At 63.5% G+C, this 27,801-nt stretch overlaps 2 protein-coding genes across 8 annotated transcripts; both read left to right on the top strand.

Annotated features, from left to right (window-relative positions):
* Positions 1-10,627: 10,627 nt before the first annotated feature.
* Positions 10,628-14,693, top strand: LOC137153001 (G-protein coupled receptor 143-like). Of its 4 annotated transcripts, XM_067547950.1 has the most exons (9): positions 10,628-10,925; positions 11,015-11,124; positions 11,278-11,372; positions 11,681-11,773; positions 11,848-11,957; positions 12,060-12,168; positions 12,267-12,384; positions 12,662-12,884; positions 13,326-14,693. In XM_067547950.1, the coding sequence occupies exons 1-9, from the start codon at positions 10,664-10,666 to the stop codon at positions 13,505-13,507; spliced, it is 1,302 nt and encodes a 433-aa protein (XP_067404051.1). In that variant the 5' UTR covers positions 10,628-10,663; the 3' UTR covers positions 13,508-14,693. The 4 variants fall into 4 exon arrangements, with proteins under 4 accessions (XP_067404051.1, XP_067404049.1, XP_067404048.1 ...); XM_067547948.1 differs by lacking the exon at positions 13,326-14,693 and having other exon boundaries at positions 12,063-12,168; positions 12,662-13,323; XM_067547947.1 differs by lacking the exon at positions 13,326-14,693 and having other exon boundaries at positions 12,662-13,323.
* A 636-nt stretch (positions 14,694-15,329) lies between these two features.
* Positions 15,330-27,070, top strand: GJB1 (gap junction protein beta 1). 4 transcript variants are annotated; one of them, XM_067547954.1, is made up of 3 exons: positions 15,330-16,238; positions 18,373-18,692; positions 25,695-27,070. In XM_067547954.1, the coding sequence occupies exon 3, from the start codon at positions 25,707-25,709 to the stop codon at positions 26,541-26,543; it is 837 nt and encodes a 278-aa protein (XP_067404055.1). In that variant the 5' UTR covers positions 15,330-16,238; positions 18,373-18,692; positions 25,695-25,706; the 3' UTR covers positions 26,544-27,070. The 4 variants fall into 4 exon arrangements, with proteins under 4 accessions (XP_067404055.1, XP_067404052.1, XP_067404053.1 ...); XM_067547951.1 differs by lacking the exon at positions 18,373-18,692 and having other exon boundaries at positions 15,331-16,238; XM_067547952.1 differs by lacking the exons at positions 15,330-16,238; positions 18,373-18,692 and adding an exon at positions 23,169-23,800.
* The last annotated feature ends 731 nt before the right edge of the window (positions 27,071-27,801 follow it).

Genomic DNA, 27,801 nt, shown 5'->3' with positions numbered 1-27,801 from the left:
AGCTGCCAGCTGCCTGGGGGTGTGCTAATGTCAATGGACTAAAGGGCCCAGAGACTCCGAGGCGTTAAGTGGCCCCTGTCCCCTAGAACACAAGCCTGTTCACGTGGGGTTGGGTTCACGTGCCGACACCGTAGCCTGCTGGGCCCATGGCAAAGACACCATTGAAAAGCTGCCTGACCTTGGAGTCGACACAGAAAAGAGCCAAGCAGCTGAAAAGCGAAGCAGGCGGCCGTTAGCGGGCAGCCTGTTGGATGGCATTCAAGGGGTAATAACTGTTCTCCTCGGGGTGCGGGGGAGAAGATGTTTGTGCTGCTGTGGTGGTTGTTAACAGTTCCAGCCAGCTTCCTTGAAGACAAAACACACAGAAAAGAACAGCCAACAGCAGACTGAAAATGCAGCTTCTGTCTCTGGTTCTCAGCTGCAGCCTCTGCTGGAGAAACACAGGCCCAGCACTGGGTCGCCTGAGACGCGGGCATGTCTGCGCAGCATTTTGGAGCCGCAGAAGTGACCCTCACAGCCTGGAGCAACAGACTCGGGCTAGGCAGTTCTCTGAGGTTACAGCTCCGGGCTCCAGGCCTCAGAGCCCAATCTGCAGCCTGAGTTGCATTTTCACAGCGCTAGGGTGAGCCCGGCTAGCCCAGGTCAGTCCACCCAGGCTGGGAGGCGAGCTCCTTCGGGTGGTGTAGCTCTGTCCTCCCAGACCTGCAAACTGGGCCCAGCCCTGGGCTGCCTCTCAGGCCACGGCTCGAAGCAGGGTGTCAAAGAGACGCTTGTGGCTGGCTCAGCCAGGCTCTTGTGAAACAGAGGTGGAAGGTGAGGGCTAGTTCAGAGAAGAAATGAAGTGGGAAGAAAGGTCAGCTCTCACTGCCCTGCTGCTGAGGGAGGCAGCAGCGGCAGCTGGTCCTGCTCGCCAGCCTTGTCTCGGGCTCAGGGCACCGAAGGCCCAGCCAGGGCACACTGGAGCTGAGCTCCAGGAGACGATGGGCCGTGCAGTCCGGGGCAAGGCTGACTTCTCCCCGTCCCCCGCCCGGCGTTTTCATCCCCCGCCTCTTGGTGAGGAGCCCAGAGGGCGGAATAGCCCCGCCCCTCGTTATTTTGTCCACCAATTAGGCCTAATTTCTGACACCCCCATTGCGCTTAACTAATTGCTGGCTCCATTCGTCTTCGTTTGCCAGCTGCAGTCTCACCCCAGGGCTCAGCTGGTCCATTGGCTGGATTCCGTCTGTCTGTCTGTCCCGCCAGCACGCGTGGGATTCTCCCCGCTGTCCACGTCTGCGCTCCTGCCTGGCAGGCCTGCTCGCCCACTTGCCCAGCCCAGGGCAACGTGGCACAGGAGCGTTGCAGGGTGGGCTAAAGGGTGACACCGAGGAGGTGCAGCGCGTGTTTATAGGCGGCCCCTCCCGGAGGTGGGGAGCCGGGGGGACCATGGCGCTGTTTGCTGGACACAGTGCCGGTCATTGGCAGAGCAGAGGGAGAGTCGACGCCCGCCACGGGGCTAGTCCACTGGTCCCACGGGCTCTTCTTAAAGGCAGGCAAAGAGGCTGAAAGGTGCTGTCCATCTTTCCCAGCCAGCCATCTCTGCCACTGCTCCCACCGGCAGACCCCCAGCTCTGGGCGCCCCCCACAAACCACCCTGCTAGTCCAGTCCTGCCCCACAGCTCCCCCGGCTGGGCACCTCCCTCTCCACATAGCTCCGGGAATGAGCCTCAGACCCCTGCTGCACCCAACCTGCTCTGCCTGCCCTTGGCCCCTTCCCCCACAGCCCCGCGGCTGGCCCTCACCCTCAATTTACACTGCCGCTCTCACGCTAGCCCTCCTCCCCCTGCCCTGCACCGCTGGGCAGCAGCCGCTGGGCACCACTGGTCCCTGGGCACTGGCTCCCCCTATTCCCACAGAAGCAGAGCTGCTGCTATTTCAGTGACCTACTGGGAGAGAAACTCGGATGGAAATTGACATCAATCTAGTCAGGATCCTGTTGCCATAGAAACATTAATGCTCATACTCCAGTCTCCTGCAGGCTGGCGCTCCAGCAGTGCCCTGCTCACAGCCCAGGCTGCAGCGTGGCCTGCGCTCTGCCAGCCCTGCCGCTGCCTCATGGCAACGTGCACACACCTAGAACAGGTGCCTCCTGGCCGAGGGAACCTGCCTACCCAGCTCGGGCCTATCTGCTCCCCTGTGGCCCCATCCGGCCCACTCAGCGCTGCACCCCTCTGCTCCATGACAGGGGTCTCCTGTCTCCCACGGTGACTATCTGAAAGAGCGACGCAAGGCAGCACGTTCCTCTGGCCCTGAACAAGGCGCTCTAGCAGAATAGGGAACCTCTGTTACACCCTAAAGCTGATTCTTTCTCTGCTTCACTACAGAGCTTCTGCCTAGAACCGCATCACCCCCCATCCTGCAGATTTAAAGAAACACCACACATCCCCTCTCTGCCTCTGCTCTGCCTGCACACAGCGTTAACAAGAATTAATTTGTGTGCAGGGCAGGGATAGGATACAGAGCGACCTAGACACATTGGAGGACTGGGCCAAAAGAAATCTGATGAGGTTCAACAAGGACAAGTGCAGAGTCCTGCACTTTGGACGGAAGAATCCCATGCACAGCTACAGACTGGGGACCGACGGGCTAGGCAGCAGTTCTGCAGAAAAGGACCTGGGGTTTACAGTGGATAAGAAGCTGGATATGAGTCAGCAGTGTGCCCTGGTTGCCAAGAAGGCTAATAGCATATTGGGCTGCATTAGTAGGAGCATTGCCAGCAGATCGAGGGAAGTGATTATTCCTCTCTATTCGGCATTGGTGAGGTCAAATCTGGAGTATTGTGTCCAGTTTTGGGCCCCCCGCTACAGGAAGGGTGTGGACAAATTGGAGAGAGTCCAGCAGAGGGCAACAAAAATGATGAGGGGGCTGGAGCTCATGACTTATGAGGAGAGGCTGAGGGAACTAGACTTGTTTAGTCTGCAGAAGAGAAGAATGAGGGAGGATTTCATAGCAGCCTTTAACTACCTGAAAGGGGGTTCCAGGGAGGATGGGGCTAGGCTGTTCTCAGTGGTGGCAGACGACAGAACAAGGAGCAATGGTCTCAAGTCGCAGTGCAGGAGGTCTAGATTGGACATTAGGAAAACCTTTTTCCCTAGGCGGGTGGTGAAGCCCTGGAATGGGTTACCTAGGGAGGTGGAATCTCCATCCTTAGAGGTTTTAAGGCGCAGTATGACAAAGCCCTGGCTGGGATGATTTAGCTGGGGTTGGTCGTGCTTTGAGCAGCGGGTTGGACTCTCTGCTTCCCAGACCAGAGTCTCCCATCCCGGCAGTATGGCCTGTGGACTGTGTTCCTTGATGTATAACGTTACATTTGGCCATATTAAATCATTGTTTGCTTGTGTCTAGCTTACAGAGCATCCTGACTGCTTGGTATCAGTGACCTGGTCTCTTCATTATTCACGTTCCGGCAGTCTATATCAGTGATGATTTTACATTCAATTTCAGGTCACTGATAAAAATGCTAACTAGCATAAAGCCAAGAACTGAGTCTCGTGGGAACTCACTGGAAAAACACCCTCTCAATGCCAGTGTTGGTATTTCTTTTGTTCTTAATATACTTAAACCCTTCTTCTTGTCTTTCACTCTGCTAGCTGTAAGATTTCTCCTAGCATCCCTTGGCTTCCTCTCTTACCAATTTTCTAAAACTCCTAGTGTCCGACTGATATTTGTTACTATTCACTTTCTCTTTCTCCCATTTACTGTAGGTTGTGTTTTACAGCAGCCTTCCCTTTCCCACGAATGCAAGTCATTTTTTAGCAATACGCCTTTCTCCCCTGATTGAGGCTCTTTGGACAGCTGGTGCCGTGTTCTTAAATGATTCTCAATTATCATCAGCATTTTTCTGATTAAAGTCTTCCTCCCAGCTGATTTGGCTCAGAATTGTTTTCAGCTTTGTGGAACTGGCCCTTTTGACGCACCCAGGGTGTGTATCAGTGCTCTGGACTTTACTCTGTTTGCCCATTACCCATGCCGAGCTCATGGTTACTTCTATGTGAGCTACCACTAAGTTTAGTTCCTCTGTATCTGCCCTGCCCACTGGTTGGAGGTCTGGGGCAGGGCTCCATCGCCATCCTGGTTCATGACGACACAGAGACCACACATGCTGGCTGCAGGTGGGGCACAGCTGCTCCCCTCTGTGAGCTGGACCCTGCCCTGGGAGTGTCACCAACCCCAGCAGTGCAACAACCACTGATTTTTACATAGCACTAAATCATGGCATTTTTAGCTGTCTTCTGATTATTGCCCGACCCCCTCCCCACCTCCTGCCCCAGGCTCCGTGACAATTAGTGGGACCAATTAATAACCAGAAACAAACATGTCTTCAGCCACTGCAACTCCAACATCAATCACATTTTGCCCCCCGCAGACCCACATCTACCCCACTCCCAATCAACTCTGCAATCCCCCTGCCCCAGCCCCACATCTGCCCCATGCCCCCAGCCCCTCTGCTCCTCATGCATCCTAGACACCTGCCTCCCTACTGCACCAACCTGTCTCCCCCAGCCCCAGTGTCATTGCCTAGTGCCTACCCCCCGCCACTGCTAGTGCCCAGGTCCTCCCCAGCCACGGACACAAGATTCCTCTCTGGGCCTTCAGCGCCCCTCTTCGCAGCTCTCGTGCCCTCTGCACCCGTCTGTGGGTGTCCCCTGGGGTCAGGACTACGGGTCAGACCCAGGCTGTCTGGGAGCCATGCTGGGCATTGCACTGCCCATCTCCCTTTCAGCAGGGCTCCGAGCAGGCGCAGCTGGTGCCAAAGGGGAGATTGGAGGGTGTGCACCAGCCCTGCTCACCTCTGCGCCAGGGAATGGGGATCAGGCACTCGCAGCCATATGGGGCCTGGGAAAGAAGACGAATGGGTAGGGTGATCAGCCATCCTCTTCTGGCTGGGATGGTCCCTTTTTTAAGGTCCTGTCCAGGCCGTCCCGACTTTTTTTGGCAAAATTGGGCATTTGTCCCATTTGATCAGTTGTCAAGAGCCAATGGGATAAATGTCCAGTTTTGCCAGAAAAGTGGGGTGCGACCCCTAGCAGGGTGCGGAGGAATGTGCGGGGGACGCACGGCAACGCCAGCCCCGGGCAGGAGGGAGGGCTTGGGCGAGCTGCTGAGGCTGGCCCAGCTCCACACAGGCAGGCGGGCCGCAGGGGTGGCTGGCTGGCTGGCTGGCTGGCTGGCCCCATGCGCAGGGTGGGCGCTCGATGGCAGGGGCGGCTCGACCAGGCCCCACGTGTGGGGGCGAAGGGCTTAGGCCGGCCCCACGGGAGGACACTGGGCGAGAGGGCTGGAGACCAGTGCGCTCACCAGGACAGCCCCGGGGTGCGATGCCCATCAGTGCCCAGGCCCGGCCCGTGCTGTCTGAGCACAGGCTGTGCGGGGGAGCTGAGCACCGGCACACGCTGGGTGCCGATCTCTGTCCTGCGAGTTGAGTCTGACCTGGTGCCTAACACAGGCCCCGATGTCTCTGAATTCACTCCTCTTCGAACCAGTGCAGATCGTCTAGAAAAACAACCGACCGGCCTCAGCAATTGTTGGTGACTGAACCTACCACGACCTTGGGAATTATTCCAGTGGCTGATTATTGCCACTGTTGAAAACTCGGGCCTTCTTCCTAGTCTGAATTTGTCTCGTTTCAGCTTCCAGCCACTGGATCCTGATCGACCGTTTCCTGCAGAGCCTGTCTTATCCCCTTCCTGCTCCCACGCAGGTACTGACTGGCTGACCCCTTCACCTGCTCTTTGTGACGCTAGCTGGGCTGAGCTCTAGTGTGCTAACAGGCCCTGTGCATTTACCGCACCCTGAGTTTACCTGGGAAAGGCAGGCGATGTCGCAATAACCTAGAACAACAAATGGTGGTGGTGAAACGGGAGACGGGCGGCGTCAGGCCACGCAAAAAGGCCTGATTGAACTCAAGGACTGTGTTAAGATCAGGCCAGGTAAACAAGAGACGTGTGGGACTGGAAATCAACAAACCGAAATTGGGGGATCAGAAAGTAGGCCTAAGTGGTGGCCAAAGTAACCTGGGGGTGGCTATTCCACCCATCACTCCCTTCTGAGGTCCTCACAGTGAAACACACGCGAGTCGGGGGGAATCAGGGCAGACACTGGCTGACTGAAAAAGGGGGAAGAAGAGATGCCATGGGGCTCCTGAGAGATGTCCTGAGTCAGGCCCGGGACAGCGAGCCGGGTGACCCCCCCCATCTCCACTGGCTCTGGCCAAATCCAAACGCCAGCAGGGATGTGAGACTTTTTGTCCCCACCCCGCCCCATGTGGCTTTTTCTTTGACCCCGTATTTCTTCCCTTTCCTATCCCTCTTTCTTCTGCTCCGCTGTAAGGAGCGTCTGGCTTAGCCCATCAGGCTGTGTTTGCAGCACTGCTGCAGGTCTGTGGACGCAGGTCTGGAAGAGCTCTCTCTCCCCTGCCACCTAGCGACGAGCGGGGGGAAAGACCTCAGGTGCGGCCCACATTCGCACGCGCACGCTCCCCTGCATGGGGCTCAGCAGACAGAGCATGGCGGGTTTGGCCAGTTTTGGAAGCGGGGTGAAGTGTGGCTTGCCTTGATGGACATGTTGAGGGCAGCAGGCTGTGCTTAGCCGGCCCGAACGGAGGGTCACCCCCATAACCTCGCTCGCGAAGCAGGCGCTAGTAATGCCAGCCCCAGCTCAGGGCAGAGTGGAGGTGGGGGGTGCTACAGTTAGGGGCCAGTGGTGGCCCTCAAAGCCATTTGACACTCCTCCCTGAGGTGGTTTTTCCTCAACCTCACTGATAGGTTGACGTCAGGTGGCTGAACCTTACAGCGGGGGTGGAGATGGTGCTGCAGTGAAAAGACAACCCAGGAGATGCAGTAGCAGAAAGGTTCTCCACAAGAGAGCTGAAATCCCTGAGAACCAGGCCAAGGGGACAAATGTCACCAGCGAAGAGACTAGCAAGCAGAGGGGTTTTCTTTTCAGGACTCTCGAAGGAAAGTCCTGTTGCTCTGACCAAAGCAGGAACTAACAGCAGCAGGCAGGTTCCTGGCTCAGAAATCAGCGCTTGCCTTTCCAGCAAGCACTCTGTCTCAGCTTCCTTGGCTCCCGCAGGCTCACCCCCGCTCGCTTCTCTGCCTCTCACACACAGACACACACAGCTGCAACCGCTCAATCCCCAAGCTCCTGTTTGCACTCGGTCCCCAGGAAAACCCCTCCTGCCACAGGGTTTAGCTTCTGATGCCTTTGCCAAGCAGCGCCACGCCTTGGGCAGTGGCTTCCTGGTGCCTGCGCTCTGACTACATGAATTAGCTGGACGAGGTTAGCTCACCCATCAATGGTGACCGGGTCTATAGATCGAAGACTTGCTTTGCTTGACGGCCGCCGTTCACAGCGCCCAGCAGAGCAGGGGCTGTGGAGCACTACTGCTCGGCGTGTTCTAGGAGCAGGCTGATGGGTGGGCGGAGATGCAGAGATGGACCATCCCTGGGGTCATCGACACTGGATGGCCATGCCATTGCTGCTGACACTCCTTGCAAAGGCTGGCCATCAGGACAGGTCCCCACCCTCTCCGTACAGACCCTACCTGCAGGGTTTTCAATGTGACTGGTACTGAATTTCTTCCGTGGGTGCTGGAATTCACAGCGACAGACTGGGGCCCGCACGTCATCCAGACAGAAGGAGCCAGGCTGAGCCAGGAATCCCGCGATGCCCCGCGGCTGCCCACAGCCTGGCTGTAACACCTGGGTAAGGGTGGGTGCCCTGATCTATGCATGCTCCACCCTGCCCATCATTGCTCCAGCTTCACCCCAACTGCACACGCTGTCGGCACTGCACCACCCCGCACTTGGGTTCTTGTGCCACCCCTTCCCACCCCTGGGCATGATCAGCACCCACCACATGAGACAATTGCCAGGGGGCACCTGCTGAGTAATTTGTTCCCCTGGACAGCCCAGATCCCGGCAGCCAGGGGATTAGACTGGGCCAATGTCACCGCCTGAGACGGGGGCCCTTTCATGGCCAGCTACTCTTCTGGTTGGGTCAGCGAGCTGGACCTAGGGCAGGAGAGTGGTATTTCCAAGGGGGCAGTGCAGCCCTGGGCATGGGGGAGGGGTTTGGGTCAGGACATGGGTGGTTCCCAGGCACTGGGCAGGGTCTCACGCAGCCCAGGCACATCCTCATTCTGGGGCAGGGGCAGGTGCCCAGGTGGGGTGGTTGAGGGCAGAGGTCAGGCCGTTCCCAGTTGGGGCGTTTGGCCCAGTTACAGCCATGGAGACTGAGACAGACGGAGAAGCCAAGACCGTTCAGAGAGGAGGCAAATAAGGGGAGAGAGGGACCCAGAGCGATGACTGGTTTGGAGAAGGGAGATCAGGCATCCCCATTCACCCTGGCTCACAGCACGAGACCAAGGGCCAGTGCAGGGACACCGGAGGGCAGCACACTTAGATGGAGAGAAGGAAATGCTTTTTCACACAACCCACGATTGATCTGTGGAACTCACTGCCACAAGGTGTCTCTGAGGCAGGATCCTCTCCCCACTCCTCCTCAACGAGGCGTGGGTGCCTGAGGAGATGTGCTCTGCACCCCCTGCCCGGGGCTCTGGGCCTGCCATGAGGCGGTGGCAAGCGCCTGCTAAAGGCTGTCGCCTGCCAAAGTGAAGGAAGCAGGTAGCTGGGCCCGGCTTCGTTCCCAGCGAGTGCTCAGCCCCAGCCTGCCAACACTGCCCTAGGACGAGGGAGCAGGGTGCAAAAGCCCCTCACGCGAGACATTCATTCGCTCCCCAGTGCCCCGGCCTGGCTGTTTCGAGCCACCGATCCCGGCGCTGCCCCTCCTGGAGACGCGGCAGCAGAGGCGGGAAAGCAGCTCAGGGCTGGGGTAGCAGGGCTGCGGGGCGGGACGGAGGGGCTCTAATTGTTTTCCGGCGTGCAGACCCCAGGACACAGCGCAACAAACAGCCTCGCTCGGCTCCCCTGGGCCAGCCACGAGCCAACGACTGGACAGGGGCCTCCTCAGGGCAGAGCTGAAACTGGGCAGCTGGCAAAGGCCTCTCGCAGCTCTCTCACACGCCCCCCATCCCCACAGCATGCCCACACGCGCCCCCCCAGCCGCAGCACACGCCCAGACATACCCACACACCCCCTGGCCGCACAGGCCCAGTGGCTCCTAGAGCCACTCCCTACAGAAACAGATTGTTTGTGATATGCCGGGGGTCTCATGATTTGGTCCAGAGGAACCAGCCCCCAGAGATGGCCCGTCAGGCCTATGGGCTGGGCCCATCACTCCCTTCAGATCCCCCAGTGCAGCTCCCTCCTCCCTGCCCCAAGCGGAGTGAGCGCTGGCTCCGTAGACCCTGCCACAGGCAGAGACCCCCCCCGGCACGTTGCCTCCCCTCAGCCCGCGCTGCACCCACTGCTGTTGCCGGCACGGTCTCGGCTCCAGCAGGTCATTCAGCTACGCCCTGCCAGCCAGCCAGCCTTACCAGTCCAGGCCTCCACAGCACCATGCACGGCCCCCAGCATGGGGCTGGCCTGTGCCCCCCAGCACCTGTGCACTCACGTCAGGGCATGGGGCAGCCGCTCACCTGGCCGGGGAGAAGTGCTCAGGGCCGGCACCTGTCCCATGTGCTGCACCCAGATACCGCGGTGACGGGCAGCAGAGTCCAGCAGAAAACCTGCCGAACCAGAGCTGACTGCAACCTCCTCCCTGCCGCCTGCACACGAGCCCTGCTGGGGACAGCCCGAGAGCCCCACACGAGCACCTCCTGCCAGGGGGCCTGGCATGCCCCAGCCCCACGTAAGGGGCGTGCTGCCTGCACCCACAGCATGGCCAAGCTGCTCAGAGCACCCTGAGCCAGCCTGCCACGCACCCTCTCAGCAGCAACGAGGGGGGGTCCCGGGCCGCCCGTCCCAGCCACAGCGGGACACGACAGGCACGGCAAGACCCAGCCCAGCCCCGCGTGTTCGCCCTGCATGGAGCCAGTGCAGGGGTGCCCTCTCTGGACAGCAGCTGGCCGCACGGAGCACTGCAGCTATGGTGGCCAGCGTAGTGCCCCCGCCACAGAGCCGTGCAGGACAGCACCAGGCAGAGCCCCCCAGCCATCCCTGCCCCGCCACGCCCCGCCACGCCGACTCACCCGCTCACTGCTGCAGGCCTGCAGCCTCCTCCTGCCTGTCCAGGGGCAGCTGCGCCAAGGCTGGTCCGGTCCCTGTGTCCCGAGGCTGCCCGCCAGACGGGGCTGTGCTCCCCACCCACACAGCCATGCTGTGACGCCCAGCACCCCGACGGGCTGGGGTAGCCACGCCAGGAAGGGGCGCCCAGCCTGACCCCTCCGCCCCAGCATCGCCACGAGCACCTGCACGGCTCCAGCCTGCCAGGAGCAAGGCAGAGCCAGCAACACCCCAAGCCTCCCCGTGGGGCTGAGTGCTTCGCGCACCGCTGGGCACCCCACCACGCCCCGCAGAGCCACACACCGGGGAGCAGGCCAGGCTTAGACACCCTCCCCCACACCCTGCCCTGCTGCTTCCCAGCTTCGCTCAGGCACAGGCTGGGTTGCTCATTAGCAGCCCTGCAGCCACCTGGTGCTGCCTATTTATGGGCCAAGCTGGCAGCTGAGCCCCTGGTTCCCCTGGCCACAGGGAGCAGGGCCCGGCCCGGCCCACGCCCCATGGCCTCGCCGCAACTCCTGCGGTTCTGCTGCCTGCCGGGCAGTCCTGCAGCGGAGCTGGTGCGACATTTTCACCCGCAGCTGTGGAACGGGCTGTGCCTGGGTAGTGCGGGGCTCGGCCTGGCCGGGCTGCTGCTGCAGGCTCTGGCCCGTGGCTGCCGGGGCCGTGGCAGGCTGGCTGGCCCAGGCTCCGAGAGGAGGTTTTGCCCGGCCCGGGGGCTAGGAGCTGTTCTTGCTGCCAGCTGCTGGCTAGGCACTGCAGGTGAGAGCAGGCGCCTGCCCGGCTGCACTGCGCCCCGCTGCTGGGCTGGCTCGCATGGGGCTGCCCCTCTGCTTTCCTCTTTCCACCAGGCATCCTGGGCCGCTCCGTGCTGTGGCTAACAGCCTCCCCCGGCTCTGCAGGCCAGCCACCAGCGAATGGGACGGCAGCGTTTGCTGGGCCGCTCTGCATTGCGGCTGTGGTACGTGGCATGACCCCTGGCTCCTCTGGGTACCCGGCGTGTGCGGGGTCCTGGCACAGGGGAGCAGGGCTGGAATAGCGGGGGGGTGGCAGAGCTGTGTGGGGCATGGGCCGGGGGCAGGGCACACCCCGTTGACATCTTCCTTGCCCTCAGACGTGGGTGCAGTACTTCTACACGGCTCACTTCTGGGCCTTGTTCTGCTACGCGCTGGAGGCTGTTCGGCTGCTGCGGAGACCTGCAGGCTGCAGGTAGGGCCAGGCTGCTTCCCTCGCCCTTCAGGCAGATCAACGCCCTTCCCCAGTCCTCTGAGGACGCAGCCCCTCCGCGGCTCTGCTCCGTGCCAGCAAGGACTCCATCACCTGCCCCATTCAGTCCCACGCCCTCCTGCGTGTGCCCAGCCTGGCTGCAGGGTGCCCAGCCATGGCCTGGCCCCCGGATGGCCCTGCACCCGGCGGGAGGGCCGGCGCAGAGGCTCTGGGGCAGCCAGGGCTGGGTTCTGGCCAGGAGCTGTGCTGTGAGCAGGCCTGGCCAGCCACTCTCCTCTTGCTCTGCTCAGGTCCCTGGCTCCCTACTACCTGCTGTGCTGGGGAGTGTCCAGCACCCAGTGCCTGTGGGGCATCCAGCAGCTCCTGTCCCCTGCCCGTGACAGGTAAGCTGCAGCCCCTGCCCTGCCCGCCCCTGCCCTGTTCTGTCACAGGCTCATGCAGGTGCCTTCTCCCCCAGCTGTGCCGCGTGGCACCCGCTGACTGTCTGTCACTACGTGGCTGCGTATGTGCCGCTCGCTCTGGTCCTGCTGGTGAACCCGCTGCTTCTCTCCAGGGCGCTCCGTGCAGGTGAGCCGGCCCCACACCTTGCTCCCGGGTGCATGGGGGCCTCCAGGGACTGCTGACAGGGTTTGGGCAGGGAGCACGGGGCTAAGGCATCTCTTCTGCCAGCAGCAGTCCTGCTGAGGCGGCAGACCGGGATGTACACCGCCCGGGAGCGGCTTCAGGAGTGGCAGCTCCGGAGGAGATTCACCAGCATCACGGTTACCTTCACTGCCTGGTAATGTCCTGCCCCCCAGCCACGCTCCTGCCCTACCGCCCCCGCTGGCAGGGCTGGGCTGGGCTAGCTACTGCCGGCTCCCATCTCTGCTCCCACAGCTGGCTGGCTAACGTGGTGAATGACGGGCTGCTGTTCCTGGTGGAGCTGGAGCCTGCGTGGCACACGGGGACCCCGCGGCTGGCGCACGTGGCCATCCTGACGTCCTGGATCATTGTGGTGGGCGAGAAGAAGGGGAGAGTGAGCTAGGCTGCCCTGGGATCACACATGGGGGCCGGGGAGCGCTGTGCATGGAGGGGGAGGTAGTGGGAACTGGGGTCTCGGGGATCCCCTACTGTGGGGCGAGACCTCTCCATACAGCAGCGTAAGAGGCTTTGGGCTGTGCTCAGCCTTGGAGGTGGAGCATTGCATGGGGAGGAGATGGGGGGTTAGTGCCAGGCAGAGCTGCATGGGGGGGGCTTGCTTCTGCCTCCTCGCTAATCCCCCCTTCCTCCAGGCAATCCTGAACCCTGTGTCGGGGTTCCTGCTCTCCCTGGCGTTCCTGGGCTGGCAGAGTGCGTGGCAGCCGGCTGGCAGAGCTCTCTGCGGAGACGGGGAGAGCAGCAGCGAGGACTCCGACAAAGGGACCCCTCCTGCCCCTGTCGTGGGCCTCGTCGCTGGGCCGGGCCAGCTGCGGGCACCCAACCCGCACAGCACCCGGGACTCCAGAGCACCCCGGGGTGAGTTGGGGCAGACCAGCCCTGCCCCGGAGGGCTCTGTGGGTCACGGCTGCGGCAGGGCAGCAGGCAGCACTCATGGCTCTGCCAGCCAGCCACCTGCTCCGGGCTCGGCAGAGCTGTGGCGTGCGCTGCCCGCCGAGGGCACCTCGGGCACAGGAAAGGCAGGACTTCTCAGGAGCGTGCCCCTCACACGCAGCGGCCTGGGGCTGCAGCGGGGCCTCTCGCTCCCCCCCCCCCCAGTAACGCCTCCCCCAAAGATGCCGTGCTGGCGGGGCGGGAGTGGGGCTGCGTGCCATGCGGGGCAGGGAGGGGTGGGAGGAAAGCGGGCTCAGCCCTGGACCAGGGGACGAGGGGGACGCTGCCCTGGGGCCTAGTGGGGCAGCTGGCAGCCGTCCCGGGACAGGACCTGCCCCTCCATCACTGTTTCCCCCTCCCCTGCAGAGTTCATCTACCTGCTGGCAGAGACCGGTGCGTCGCACCCAGCCACGGCGGAGCTGAGGGCGCCTGCCCCACGGGAGGGCTGCCTGGATGGCGGCTGCAGTGTCATTAAAGTTAGCTGTGCTCCAGCCCCCCTCACTGGGGAGCTGCCCCCCGGCGTGGGCCAGGCTGTACCCCGGCACTGAGTGCCTGGCCCGAGTCACCTGCTTCCGCAGGCTGGCCGGGGGTGGAGAGCCGGCCCCTCGCCCTGTTCTCCCCAGCCCCGAGGGGGAGGAAGACGAGCTAGGCCAGGCCAACAGCCAGCCCCTTCCCCACCTGCCCCCCCCCCCCGCCCCGGGCTAGGCTGTGCCTCAGTCGCCCCTGCCCTGGGCTGACCTGGCTGCTGGGTGGGGAGGGGCCATGACACAGGTGCAAGGGGGGGTTAAACAAGGGCCCCCCGTGCTGCGCCGCCTCTCCTGGGGGCAGGGGAGCGCTGGCCCCTCACGCAGGGAGGCCAGAAGGGGCTCTCGCCTCCCCTCAGGAACAGCGTGGTCTGCACCCAGGGCCCTGCCCACCTCACCCCCCCCCCTTGAGGCCCTTGCCCCCCGTCTCAGCCCAGGCAGGAGCTGGGGTTCCTCCGGCCCCCCCAGCCCCTGGGGGACCAGACCCCCCACCTGCAGCGGGCGGGGGGCAGGAAGGGGCGGCAGGGGAGTGAGGGGCCAGGGGAGCCAGGCCCAGGGCCCCGCCAGCAGGCTGGGAGCGGGCTCAGGGCGGCTGCACCCTGCTGACTCAGCCCCTTATCACCTGGGCCTGCGATTGCAGGGCTCTGCGCTGGGCACGGCGCCGCTGCAGCGGCCGGCTCCTCCCTTGCCCCCGACCCCCCAGCAGACGCCCCTGCTAGCAGGCAGCACCAGCACCCTGCGGGGCGACCGGGGGGGGAGCAGCTGGAGCCTCCCGCCCCTGGCCCCTGCTCCTGGCCATGCCCCAGCACCCCCCAGCTGGGAGCCCCCCAGCACGGCTGCTGCCCTGCCCACCCACAGCACCCCTGCGGGCAGAGCGGGGGGAGCAGCCGGCAGGGCCCCTGGGGGGGGCGACAGCAGGGGGGAGCAGCCGGGGCCTGGGTCCCTGCCCCGCTGCCCCAGCAGCGCAGGGCTGGGTCATTCGCGTCTCGCGGGGCGCTTCCACTTTGCTCTACTCTGGGCCCTGCCCTTCCTGGCGCGCGCTGAGCCCAGCAGATAAAGCTGTTGGCGGCCACCCCTGGGCAGGCCCTGAGCCTCTGCCCGGCTTCGCTCCTCCTGCGGGCGAGGGGGGCTGCTCCAGAGCACGGGGACTGACGGGCCAGGACGAGGTGCAGCCTGGAGCGCCCCTTGCAGCGAGCGGGCCACGGCCCTTTCCCAGCGGGCGGAGGGGGCGGCAGGGCAGGGGCCACAATCCCATGGGGAGCCGATGGCATTTCGACGCCTCGGTAATCCCACTGCCCATCGGGCCTGAGGCTACGCCTGCTGGGGGGGGGCAGGTACGTGTGGGCCCGGGGCAGGGGCCCTCCAATGGCCAGCTGGGCTCAGGCTGCAGGTGGGTCTGTAGGGCCTAGAGCCCCGACTCCAGCTGTAACCCCAACGTCTCCACGGCACTTCAACGGGCCGGGCCGGGCCGGGCGTGGTGTCACTGCGGTGCAGGCGCAGCCGGGGGCTGTGGGAGAGCAGCCAACTGAGCCCAGGGCTCCCCCAGGCTGGCATCCTGCCGCCTGCGCCATCCTGCCCCCCATCCCCAGCTAATCCCCTCTACCCCCGCCTCCAGCACAGCCCGCCCGTCACAGCTCCCCTGTCCCAGCCCCCCCAGGCACACCACCCCAACTCTGGCCCAGTCCCCCAGACACGGTTCTCCAACAGCTCCCCACCCAGCCCCAAACCTAAGCAAGCTGCTCCCCTACCACACACCCAAACATGACTCCTCAGCTCCAACCACCCCCACAGACCCCCACTACCCCACCCTGCTACCTAACACACCTTGCCCCCCACCCCTCGCCTAACCGCCCCACTGAACTGCCCTTCCAAACCAACGCAGACCCAGTCGTCCCCCACCCCACCAGCCAGCCCCCTCCCCTCAAACCAACACTCACGGCCCCCCAACCTCTCCTGCCACCTGCCTCCTGCCCCCAGCCATGTCGCCCCCACGCCTGCAGGCTGGGAGCTGGGGCCTGGCGGTGCTGGGGAGGGGCGAGCTCCTAGCTGCACCAGGAGGCAGGGCGCAGAGTTCAGTCCCTTCTGGCCGGGCGGGAGCCAGGGTCCCGGGGTCAGGGGTCAGCGTGGCCGGGACACACAGGATTGCTGTGCTCAGGGACTCGTCCAGGTTAATGGTTTACAGCCTGTATTTGCCTTTGCAGCTGCCCACGGCAGGGTCTGACTTGCTGCCGGGCACGGAGCTGGGAGAAGTTTGGCAGCGCTGCCCGGCCAGCACCCAAGCGTGCCAAGGGGAGACGCACCAGGCCCCCCGCACCTGGGGGTCGCTGTGGGGAAACTCAGGCTGCTGAAACCCCCCCGCTGGCGTCAGGTGCAGACCCTCTCCCCCTGGCCTGGAGGGTGGGCTGTGGGGGGCTCTCCTGGCCTGCACGTCCAAGCTCAGCAGTTAGTGGTGGGGGGCAGGTGGCTAAAGCGGGAGTGGGGAAGGGGCCGTGACCAGGCCGTGGGTGCCTGTCCCAGGGTGGGGAGTCTGCAGCAGCAGGGCAGGGCTGGCAGTGCTGTGGCACGGACTGGACACACCTGAGGCTGTTTACCTGGAGGGTGAGCAAGCGCTGGATGGCGTCAGCCTCCCTCCCCGGCTGAGCGCCTGCCAGCAGATAGGAACAGGAGCGGGGGCAGTATAAAGGTCCCAGCGCCGCTGCAGCACAGCACTCACGAGAGGACAGTCGTGCTGCGCTGCCTGCCCCCGGTGCCAGCGGTGAGTCCGGGGCCCCTCGTCACGACCCAGCGCTGCCTTCGCCAGCGGCTGACACACAACGCCTCTCTCGCTGAGCCAGGGAGCCCGGGGGGGGGGTCCCTGCCCTGGCCCCGCAGGGCTCTGGCTCGCCACGGCGTTATTACCCAGCTCTGTGTGGAGCAAACTGCCCCACGGCGTCCGGGAAGGGGGGGTGTTACCTCCCTCCCGCCTCCCGCCGGCTGGCTGAGGGGTCTTCCCCCGCATTGCTAGCTGGGGAAGCCCTGTGCTTAGGCAAGAAGTTGCCCAGGTTTCTGCCAGCAACGTGGGAAGAAAGCCCCCCGCACGCACCGGGCAGAGTTAAGGGGGTCTGGCCTTGTGGGGGTTAAGCATGGCTTTGCTTTGACTCTGCCAGCTGAGTGTTTTCTGCTTTCTCTGTCACACGATGCCCCGCAGCGGCCTTGCCCGGAGCGCTGGCGGCTGCCCCCTCACGCAGACGGGGGCCGGGGGTTGGTTCACAGGAGAGAGAACATATTGCCTCTTCTCCTGGGGTATTACTGCCTCCCCCCACCCTCAGGAGTCCCTGCCAAGTCCTGCCCTCCAGCTGCCTTTAGCCCCTAGGGGCACCTACCTCACCAGTGCCTCTGACGGGCTCCACCGCCCCAGCCATAGTCCTTGGAGGCCGCGGCTCCCGTCTCAGCTCAGAACGCTAGGTAGCAGCCCCGGGGGCGCCAGACACCCAGACTCAGCAGCTGCCCAATGGACCGACTGGATTGTCCCAGCCCTTGGAACGTGGCTGTGGAGCCTGGGGCCAGAGGAATCAAACCCCCGCCCAAGCCTCCTGTTTCCCACACTGCCTGGGCTGGCACCCACCACGCCGCTCCGGCAGACGGGCCACAGCCGAGCCAGCTCAACCTGCTGGCCTCCTCCTCCCATCCCTCCCTGGGCCAGGACTGCGTTCCCAGCACTGCCAGCACGCAATGAGCCGCTTGTGGGACCAGCCCACGCCAAGGGCCCCTCTCTGCGGGCGTCGTTGTGCTGCTCTCCATTTCCCAGCGTGTGCCAGAGGTGCTTACCGCTTGGCGCTCCTTCCTCGTGCTCAGGGCTGCCCCTGGTGGTGACTGGGCTGGGGAAGGGTGGGGCACAGCCCCACGCCAGGCTAGATGCTGGGGTCTCTTCTCGGTTGCAGGGCCATTCGCAGGGAGGCAGAGGGTCACTCCAACGCCTCGCCTGATGCCAGCAGGGTTGCTGTGGACGTGAGTTTTGTCTGTGGCACTGGGGAAGCCGTGTCCCATTCACCATCTTCTGCAGCTAATGCTGGGCCCTGGTCTCACTGCTGGAGAACAGAGCTGTCATGGCACGCGCTTGCCCAGGAACGGGCCGTCCCTGCTGTGGCCAGACGGCATGTGGCTGATGGCAGAGCTTGCTGGCATTTGATGCTGACTGCTGCACACATGCCCCGTCCTAGGATGGGCGCTAGTGGCTGGTCTCGTCCTGTGTCATGCAGGGGGCTTTCTTGGTGCTCAGGAAGCTTCTGGTCCCCAGCCAGCTCTGCCAGGGCCATGTACCACAGAGCGCTGCTCCCGGCTCGCCCCAGCCCCAGGGAACGTCTCACACCCATCCCCACCCAGCTCCTCACGCCAGGAACTTGCAGCTTCCAGCAGAGGCGGTGCTAGGCGCGCACTGATGGCGAGACACCCACCCTCCCCACTCCCAGTCCCAGGCACTACACCTGACGCCTCCCCTGCCGGGGGGGCCAGTCTGAGTCCCACAATTCGCTAGGCAGGGCCTTGAGGGCAGGCAGATCCCCCAGGCCAGGCCAGGCCAGTCCCTTCTAGGCTCGTCAGCTCTGGAAATGGCTCGGCTTAATCGCTGCCCAGGCTGGTGTCTGTGCCTGTGCCTGCCGCCTCTATGAACTCTCCAGGGACTCTTGGGGGGGCTGGAGCAGAGGGAGCCAGGCCCAGCCTAGCTCTGGTTCTGCCCTGGAGTCTAGGGAGTCTTTACTGCTCCCAGACAAAGGCCTGGCCGGGACGGTGGGCGCAGGACCCAGCAGCAGCTGTTTCACCAGAGCAGTCGGGAGCTCACCCCACCCTGCCCAGGCACCTGCCTCGCTAAGTACGTCTCTGGACTGCTCATCCTAGCGGCCCTCCTTCCCCAGGCTGCCTCACCCCGCCCTCCTTGCTGCCAGCACCCCACAGCCGGGGCCGGCTGCGCCCAGCGCCATGGAACCCAGCGTGACCCGACCTAGCCGTGGCGCGCCGGCCGATGACTCGTGCGGAGACCAGGCCAGCTGCTGCAGCTCAGCAGGAAGGGCCGGCCCTGGCTAGAGGCGCACCGGTGCAGCTAGAGACGGGCCTTCCCCGGAATTAAACTGCACACGACCCCGGCTGGCTGCTCTGAATTCAGTGGAACCCGGCCTGTGTCACCAGTGACTCAAGATACAACCGAGCAGGTGTAAACCGAATTCCCGGCCTCCAGGTATGGCCTTGTACCTTGTGCCTCTTTAACCAACGGTGTGATATTAAACCAGCGCGACGCCGCCACGGAGCCGGCCCAGAGGGACTACCTCGCAGTGCAGGACTGCGGTGGGTCCTACATCCCAGCGTTCTGCTGGGAGACGCTGGACGTGAACTGGGCGTGTTACGCACCCCCAGCCCCACCAGTACGGACACCGCGCAGTCTGGCAACAGGGCAGGACGTAGCTCGTGCCCAAGGGCAGACACGTCTCAGTCCCTTTTATTCTGCTCCTGGTAAAGCTACACGCCAAGGGCTAGGCGGGGCCCTGTCAAACAACGCCCGCATTGTGGGGTGCCAGCTACCTCCTCCGTGGCGGGACTGCCTGGCCTGGAACACCAGCACCACCCAGGAATCAGTTGATGTGGATTCCCAAGCGCCCAGCCGTTTACACGGGGGCTTGGCGTATTTGCTTACACAAGCCGGGCAGCACGTTCGTACGGGAGACGGCCGTGCAGCAGGGCCCACCCCTCCGTGGCACAGACGGGCACCGCAGGCCCCCTAGCTGCCCCCCACCCCCCGCAGGACTTGGCCCTCCAGCTCATTCACACGGGCTCTCAAAGTCCAAACTAAGTCAGGCTCCTGCCGGCCCTCGGCTAGACACGGCCTGGCTTCCCACGCGTCCTCACCTCTCTTCAGCTCATCCGCTGGACTCAACTGCCAGCCCGCCTGAGCCGCTGGTGCCCTTCTTCCTGACCCCCCTTCCCTGCCCCTTGGCTTCCCAGCCCTGGGGGCGCGTTGGCTAGAATTGTCCTCCCTGCTTCTCCTTGCCAGGGCCTCTCCCTGCACCGCTGCACTCCTGCTCCCTTCACCCTCCGCTTGCCCCAGCCCTCGCCCCCTCTGGCTCCCTCCCTGGGCTCTTCCTTGGCCCCAGGCTGGGGCGCAGACATGTCTCCCTTGGAGCAGGGTGCCCACAGTGCTGCGGGATGGGGCTGGCTTTGCTCAGCGGGGTTGCGGCTTTCTGCTGGCACGTCTCTCCCCAGCACACAGCCTGCCCGTCCACCTCTAGCTCGCCGCACGCACTGCGGGGCTCCTAGGCACCTGAGCCTGTCTCATCTCACCTGACTCGTCTGGCCCAGCTCAGCTGTGCCCCAGCCCTGGAAGGCCCAGCTCACCTGAGACAGGTCCCTCAACGCCCGGGCGGGGCGGCTGCCAGCCCCTGGCGCATCGGGCAGATGGGACTAGATGGGCCCTTGGCCTGGGGCAGGCCAGGTTCAGGTGCATTCACGCCTCAGGCTGGCTGGGAACAGGCCTTCTCCTGCCTCTGTGCAAGGCTGGGTCTCCCTGGCCTGGCCAATCCTGCAGCGGCAGGCCACAGGGAACGCGGCGCTCATGTTTGTAAGAAGAGGGCTCCACTGTGCCCACCGCAGGTGCCGGGGGAAGCTCACAGGGACCTGCTGCCATGAATGCTGGCCTCGCCTGGCCTGCGCCTCACCCACCCTGGGAGCCACCTCCACCAACGCAGCCAACTGCCTCCGGGCTCTGCACACACCTGCCCTCGTTGGTGGTCGTCTCGGCCATGCTGCGGTCGTGACCTGCTCTCAGCCTCTAGCCCAGAGCCTGGCTCTGAGGCCGGTTGCAGCCGGCCCCGCAGTGCGCAGCAGGAGCCCTGGGCCTGGCACTGCAGGGCACCTGCTGGCTGTCCTACAGGGTTTCTGTGACAAGAGCTGGCCCCGGCTGGGAGGAACGTGGCCAAGTCCATGGCCCGGAGCTGGCTGCTGACGAAAGGAGCACAGGGTCTCCAGGAGAGGCCATGTCGCTCAGACTCAGACCCGGGAGGTAGCCTCGCCCACAAGGGTGCTAGCCTTTACCAGGCCATGCTGGGGCATCTGGCCCCACCGTGCCCCTTGGTCTGCTGGCACGTCTGGGCTCTGCCACGCTGGAGCTGGCTCGGGGCTGGCCCTGCAGCCCTGCTCTTCATGCTGCCACTGCTTGGAAACCAGCAGTGCTGAGAACCACCCCGTCAGCAGCATTCCCAGGGGCTGTGGCCAGGTCTGCCCCAGAGGGCTGGAGCAGCCCCGGCCCCACAAACCACAGCAAGAGCGGCTGGCCTGGGCGTCTGTCTGCACGTCTCAAAGCAGCGTCTGGGGCCTCCTCTTGTGTAACTGACCCTTGCCCCATTAGCCAATCCCCGGCGGAGTCCCAGCCCCGTTCCCGGCCATGGCCCTGCTTTCCTGCTGCCTTTGGACCGGGCCTTCGTCAGGAGGTTAAACTTCAACAGGAGCAGGGGGAACATTGTGTCTGTGCAGTGTCCTGAACACGGAGCCCTGAGACAAGCGCCCGTGGGTGCGTCACGGGCCCTGCCCCACGCAGGCACCTACAGATCAAACGCCTGAATTGCAAACACCCATCCCCCCATGCCCTGCAGCTCGGATCGCCCACCCCATCTAGCCTGCACCCCCCACTGGTATCGCTGCCCTGCTTCCCTGCCTGCCTTGGTCTCCACCCGAGCTCCCCTGCCCCCCATCTCTGCCTGGCCTTCCCTGATGGTATCACCAGGCGTGTGGGGCGGCACCGCCCTTTCCCTGTTCGGTAGGCTGAGCTGCTCTTACAGGGCCGCACAGATCTCCTTCCTCTCGGGCTCGTCACATGCTAGTTCATTATCATTGCCACCTTCAAAGCGTCCTCAGGTCCCTCCCTTCGCTGAGCCCTTTGGGGCATGGGCAGTCTGTTCTCAGGCTGTACAGCACCTGGCACAGTTGGGTTGAGCCATGATGGACTCCTGGGCACTACGATAATACAAACCATTGTAACCCTTCTGCCAGGGCAGTTGGCAGCAAACTGGGCTGGGGTCAGCTTCCCAGGATTTCCCGGAGGGTTCAAAGCAAAAAGAATTTGGGGGGAGGGGAGAAGCCTGCAATTGGCAAGCCTGCAATTAATAATACCGATTCGCCCCCCCCCCCCCCCCCCCCACCGCCTTCACAACAGCCCAACCTCAGTTTCCCTGGCAGCTGTGAGCCCCTGATGACATGCACTGACCATGCCCAGCCCAAGGGCTCTGCAGCACCCCCCAGCGCCGGCTGGGCCAGCTCACAGACTTCCAGGTGGGATTGCTGGGCAGAGGCCCACACTCAGAGCCCCTGGCAGTCTTTTGGCTTCACTATAGCTTCAGTCCAGGCCTCCCCACTGCACCAGCATCACGGGGCTCCCTGGCCAGCTCCTATGGCCAGCCCCTTCTGAGCGCTGCACCGTCTGTCACCGCCAGGGCAGCTCAGCTCCGGGCCAGCGCCCGCTCGGCTCACTGCTTAGCAAAGGAGCAGTGACACCCAGCGCCCGCAGCCAGCAAATGTCAGCAAATGCCCAGTGCCCGCGTCCGCCGGGGCCAGGCCAGGCCCAGCCCTGTCAGCGTGACCCAGCTGCAGCGGGCGCTGAACTCTCGTCCTGCCCTGTCCCAACAGAATCAGCAGCACTTTACTGCCTCCAAACTCAACACTCAGCGGGCGTTTAACCAGAACGGCCCAAACGGCCCCGTACTGGACCGCAGACGAGGCCTGGCCCCTGCGGTCAGACCCCAGCAGCGAGCGCCAGCTCAGCTCACCCCTGGGGCACCGTTCCCACAAGACCTTTCTCCTGAGACCACCTCCTGTGGCAGCACTCGCCCTGCTGCTCCCTGCAGCCTGCGCAGCGCGCACCGGCGGCTCGTCTGCTGCCCGGCTCCCTTCCCAGGAGCTCTTTGGCAGAGCCCTTAGCGCCTTGAGAGAGAGAGCGAGCGGCCCAGGAGCCTGGGGGCTTGTCTGACTGCGAAGGCAGGTCTGCGGGACCTGGGCACGGAGCCGCTCTGCGCTGGCCTGGCTGGCTCTCTTGCCGTCAGATGGCCAGATTGTGAATGTGTCACACAGCAAAGCAGGAAGGACCCACACAGGTGGGGAGGGGAGCCCAGTTCTCATACCCCCCCCCACCCCGTGCCAGGCCTAGGCCCCACACGTTACTGCTCCTGCAGGGTTTCTCCAAGGCACAACACAGGCAGGGCCCCCGGAAGGTTCACAGACTTTAAAGGGATCCTACCCAATTCTTGTGCGGTCCAGCCCCACAGCAGGGGAGGGGCTTTCCATGCGTCGGTGGGGTAGGATGGGCTTGCAGCTGGGGCACTGGGCTGGGACCCGGGACATCATTTCCCACTCTGCCAATAGCGACCCCAGGTAAGTCGCGCCCAGCTCCTCCGTCAGGTGTGCAGCACGGCAGCCAGCCGCGTAGCTGGAGAGGGACCGCGCCCCACATGCTGGGCAGGCTGGCTGGCAAAGCCATGCTGTCTCCCGCGCAGCACACCCCTTCTCGCCCGAGCGGCAGCGGCGGCAGCAGTGCTGATGCGAGGCCGGGGGGGCCCAAGAAGTGAGGTGCTGGGTGCTCAGCCTGGCTGGGTTCGGGTGCTCAGAGGGGGTGCAAGTTCCCAGATGTTTGTCAGGAGCCAGCACACAGTGACTGACGCCACGGCAGCACCACGGCCTGAGCGAGGGGGCCCTGCCCTGCCCCAGACCTGCCCCTTCTGACCCCCTCCTGGCAGCAGCAGGACAGCTGAGCTCAGCCCAGCACCTGCAGCCTCCCGCAGGGATCTCTGGGACAGAGTGAGCCGTCCCTCCAGACAGCCCTGCACGTTGCCTGGGGAGCCTGGCGCCTCTGCAGAGGGAGCAGCCCGCGGCCCTGGCCCTGGCCAGCAGAGCCCGTTGGGGGGCAGTGGTGAGAGCAGCCGTGGGGGCCCTGCCTGGCCAAGGATGCCGTGAGGGTGGAGCAGGAGGCTGGGAGTCAGACGCATTGTGGTGGGGCAAGGTGGGAGCGAGCAGGGCCGGGCCGGGCCGGGCTGGAATGCAGGACACAGGCACTTTGTCTGGCAGGGGTAGGCGGAAGTCAGGGCGGTTGATCTGAATGCTAAAGTGTGTTGTTCAGGGTCCCATAAAGGCCTCATTGTACGGGACTAGTTTATAAAGCAGCATATGACTTCCCAGTGCAGGGCAGCGGCAGATAGAGACAAGGGCAGGCGGCGCGGGGGCTGAGCCAGGCACACGCCTGCCTGGAGCCATGAGAGCTTAGAGGGGACCCTCCCGGCTGCTCAGGACGGGCGCACTCCTCACCACAAGGTAACGTGCCTGCTCCAGAGACCGACCAGGCCCCTGCCCTTGCCTCTCTGCAGGCTCTGCCCAGGAGGCACTGGTGCTGGCAGAGCGGGGCCGGGTCTAGGGGCAGGCGACGCCTGGGGTGCGGGGCTCGGGGGCTCTTTTTGTTGCTAGCGACAAAAGGGAAAGTAGGACGTCTGCAGTAGCAGGGTCAGCATTCTCCACAGGGCTTCGTTTGTCACTGGCCTCCTCCGACGCGCTGGGCCCTGTAGAATCTCGTGGCACCTTCCAGCTTTCCGAGAGCTGGGTTTTCCGTGAGGCTGGCGGGTACATGTGGGGCGGGCGGGCGTGCTCCTCCAGCAGCGAGCGAGCAGAATGAAGAGAAGTGAAGTGAGAGCCAGCGCCAAGAGTCAACCTTGTCTTACTGTGTACTTGGGAAACGTACGTGTGGGGGGCGCCAAAACAGGGGCACCAAAGCCGCGCCTCGCCAGGGGTGCCATGTGGTCTAGGGCGGGCCCTGCTGCCAGGCAGCTCCCGAGAGGAATGGACCCTTCTCCCAGGGCCTGCGGCTGCTCCCAGGATCTGGCAGGCGAGGGGGAAGGGGGCAGGGGTTTGTTCTGTCCCTGGTGCCAATCTGTTCTGGGACCTGTGCCACGTTCCCCTGGCGTGGCTCAGCCCAGGGCTCCACTTAGAGCCGGGGGCTGGGAGCAGTCCTGGGAAGTGAGAGGCCCTGGCTTAGCGGCAGAGCATACCGGGCGGGGGCTGTGTGGAGAGGGGGCGAGAGGCTGGCCCCAGGTGGGGCAGGAAGCACTCAGCAGCTGCTGGGTGCTGGGGCTGAGGATGGAGCAAAGAGCAGCAAAGCCCATGCGGCTCCCTTACGCCAGTGACCACTTGGGCATGACGGCCGGGCCCCGCTGGTGGATGTGCTCAGCACTAGCTAAGGCAGGAGCCCAGGCCAGCAGGACATTGCCCTGCCCACACTGGGCCCCTCTGCTCTGCTGAACCCTCTGCTGGGGGTGGGTCGGCAAGGGAGGAGCCGGGCTGCGTAGCTGGTGCACGCAGGTGGGGAGCAGAGCCCCTGACTGTGGCACCCCCATGCCCCGCGCTGGGCTGGGGAAGAGCAATTAGGGGGCAGGCAGAGGACAGCTGCACCACGCCCGAGGTGGAACGATACTCAGGGAACAGGCCCAGCCGTGCCCTCCAGCCAGCTGGCCCTAAATCCCACTGCCGCGTGCCCTGTGTTCCAGTCAGCAAATTAATATGCAAATGAGCACTCCAGTCAGCCCAGGTTCCCCAGCCCCAATTAACACTATGACGCTCAATGTATTCTGTGCTGTTCCTACCGCTGCAGCTTCTTCGCGCTGCAGCCGTGGGGCTGAAATCGTTGGGGTGAAGCTGGAGGGGTAGGCAGCTGGGACAGGGGCAGGGGGAACCCCAGGAGGAGGAGAAGGATAAGCTCATTAGTTGAGTGTTCCTGCTGAAACGATCAGCAGTCATCATTAGGTTTCAGAGTCAACACTTCGCTGAGTGTGAGGATTAGCTCCCAGCTCTCTGAATGGCTGTCAGGCTGTCTGCAGGCTCTGGTAGAGAAGATGGCGTTTGTTTCAACGCGATTGACGTCCTGCGGGGTTCCTTGACAAGCATGAGGGCTAGAGACACAGAGCGAGTGTTGCTAGTGGTGACGCAGTTTGTACAGGTCGAAGTTACACAGAGTTGTCAGGCGCCCTCAGCGCCCGCTGGCCAGGCTGTCTGGACACTCATGTCAGGACAAGAAAGGGTCACGTCAGAAGCATGGCGAATGCTGCCCCTGGCCTCTCGATGTTCTCGGCCTCTGGGCTCCACTCCTCTCATAGCTCACAGGGCCCATGCTTAGGGTCTCTTGGCTGCTAACTTGACCTCCTGCTGCTGTCTCTTGTAGGTGTGAGGAAAGATGAACTGGGCAGGCCTCTACACCGTGGTGAGTGGTGTGAACCGCCACTCCACCGCCATCGGGCGCATCTGGCTCTCCGTCATCTTCATCTTCAGGATCATGGTGCTAGTGGTGGCGGCCGAGAGTGTCTGGGGAGATGAGAAATCTGCTTTCACCTGCAACACACAACAGCCAGGCTGCAACAGCGTCTGCTACGACCACTTCTTCCCCATCTCCCACGTGCGCCTGTGGGCCCTGCAGCTGATCCTGGTTACCACGCCGGCCCTGCTGGTGGCTATGCACGTGGCGTACCAGCAGCACCAGGAAAAGAAGCTGTTGGTGCTGACAGGGCATGGGGACCCCAAACACCTGGAGGAGGTGAAGAAGCACAAGATGCGCATCTCAGGCTCGCTGTGGTGGACATACATCTGCAGCGTGATATTCCGGCTCCTCTTCGAGGCCGTCTTCATGTACATCTTTTACATGATCTACCCTGGCTACCAGATGATCCGGCTGGTCAAGTGTGAGGCCTACCCATGCCCCAACACCGTCGACTGCTTCATCTCCCGGCCCACCGAGAAGACCATCTTCACTGTCTTCATGCTGGCCACCTCCGGTGTCTGCATCATCCTCAACATGGCCGAGCTGGTGTACTTGGTGGTGCGGGCCTGTGCCCGCCGGGCCCAGCGGGACTCCAACCCTACCTCGGGCAAGAGCTCCTTATACGGCCACAAGCTCTCCCCGGAGTACAAGCAGAACGAGATCAACCTGCTGACAGAGCAGGACGGCTCCCTCAAGGACATGCTGCGTCGCAACCCGGGGCTGCAGGAGAAGAGCGACCGCTGCTCCGCCTGCTAGCGCTGCAGCCCCGTGGGATGGCGACTCTGCCACGGCACAGAGCTCCTCACCCCTCAGCCCTCCAGTGGGCACATGGGGGACAGGCGAAGAGACTGAGCTGAACTGATCCTGTTGTTACACTCATGACCACATGAGCTATGGGCCCTGGGACACTGCCAGCTTGCACACGGCTGTCGTCCTGCGCCCTTCCCACCCCACCGCCATTGGCCCCATGGCCACACACAAGGCATGAGCCTGTCATTTCCACACCCTTTAAACTCCTGTTCGAAAGGTCAGACAGGCCAGGGCAGCTGCAGAGCTCGCCACACGTGTCTTGACTCATCGTGCAACGTTCCCCCCCAGCCGCACTGGTGCCCCCAAAAGCGGGCACGTCTCACACAGGGAAAGGGGCATCCCAGCACCCCGGGAGGCCATTCAGGCGGGGTGGGGCAGGGCGCTGGCTGGTGCTGCTGGGGGAGGTGACACCAGGTGGTGCCTGGCAATTGGAAGTGTCAGAAATGTTGGCCATTAAAGCTGTGTTTCCAGGAGCTGCCTCGCTCCCTTTGTTGTCTGGGGACTGGGGAAGGCTCAGGATCCCCGGGGTGGGGGACTGCAGGGTCACTGACCCCCCCAAACCCCGACAGGTCAGCACCTTCCTGGTCCTGCTGGGGGGTGGTCTCTCTTTCCCTCCCCGCACCTCACCCCCAGGAATCCTTGGTAGGCAATTGATTCCCCATTTGCAAATACACTGACCAGGGCATTTTAAAACAAGAGATCGTTACTGGGAAAAGGGAAGGCAAATGCAGAGTAAACGTGTATGAACCTTACAACTTCTGCCACTCTTACCCAGCGTAGCACGACCCACATCCCACCTGCAGCCAATCTTGTGCTGAGCCGTGAGCAGCTGACGCGACGCTGTCACCTCCCCAAGCGCCCCACTCACAGTGCGTTGATCTGGAAATCCCAGGCAGAGTCTGCGTCCGGCTGGGCTCCACCACCTGTCTCATTATAGCGCCATTCTGCTGGCACAGGGAGGCCGCACTGGAGTGCTGAGGCAGATGGCGACAGCGGCGCTTGACCCCTAAGATCTGCTCCCTCGGTAATTGAAACAGCTGCTCAGTCACACTGTGCCCCCCCTCAGCACTGGTAACAGGCCAAACTGCTGCTTAGCCCTGCCATTTGGCTGTGATTGGCAGCTCTCACATAGGTTTGTGGTGGGCTAGAACTGCTCCTCGACCCTGTCTGTAGGTTGGCCTCAAGTGGGGACTTGACCAGCTGA

Source organism: Emydura macquarii, unplaced genomic scaffold, assembly GCF_026122565.2.
Source record: "Emydura macquarii macquarii isolate MOO-44397 ecotype Brisbane River unplaced genomic scaffold, CSIRO-AGI_Emac_v2 contig_1253, whole genome shotgun sequence".
NCBI lineage: Eukaryota > Metazoa > Chordata > Testudines > Chelidae > Emydura > Emydura macquarii.
Note: the sequence above shows the minus strand (reverse complement) of the source record. Positions and strands in the feature narration are given on the sequence as shown.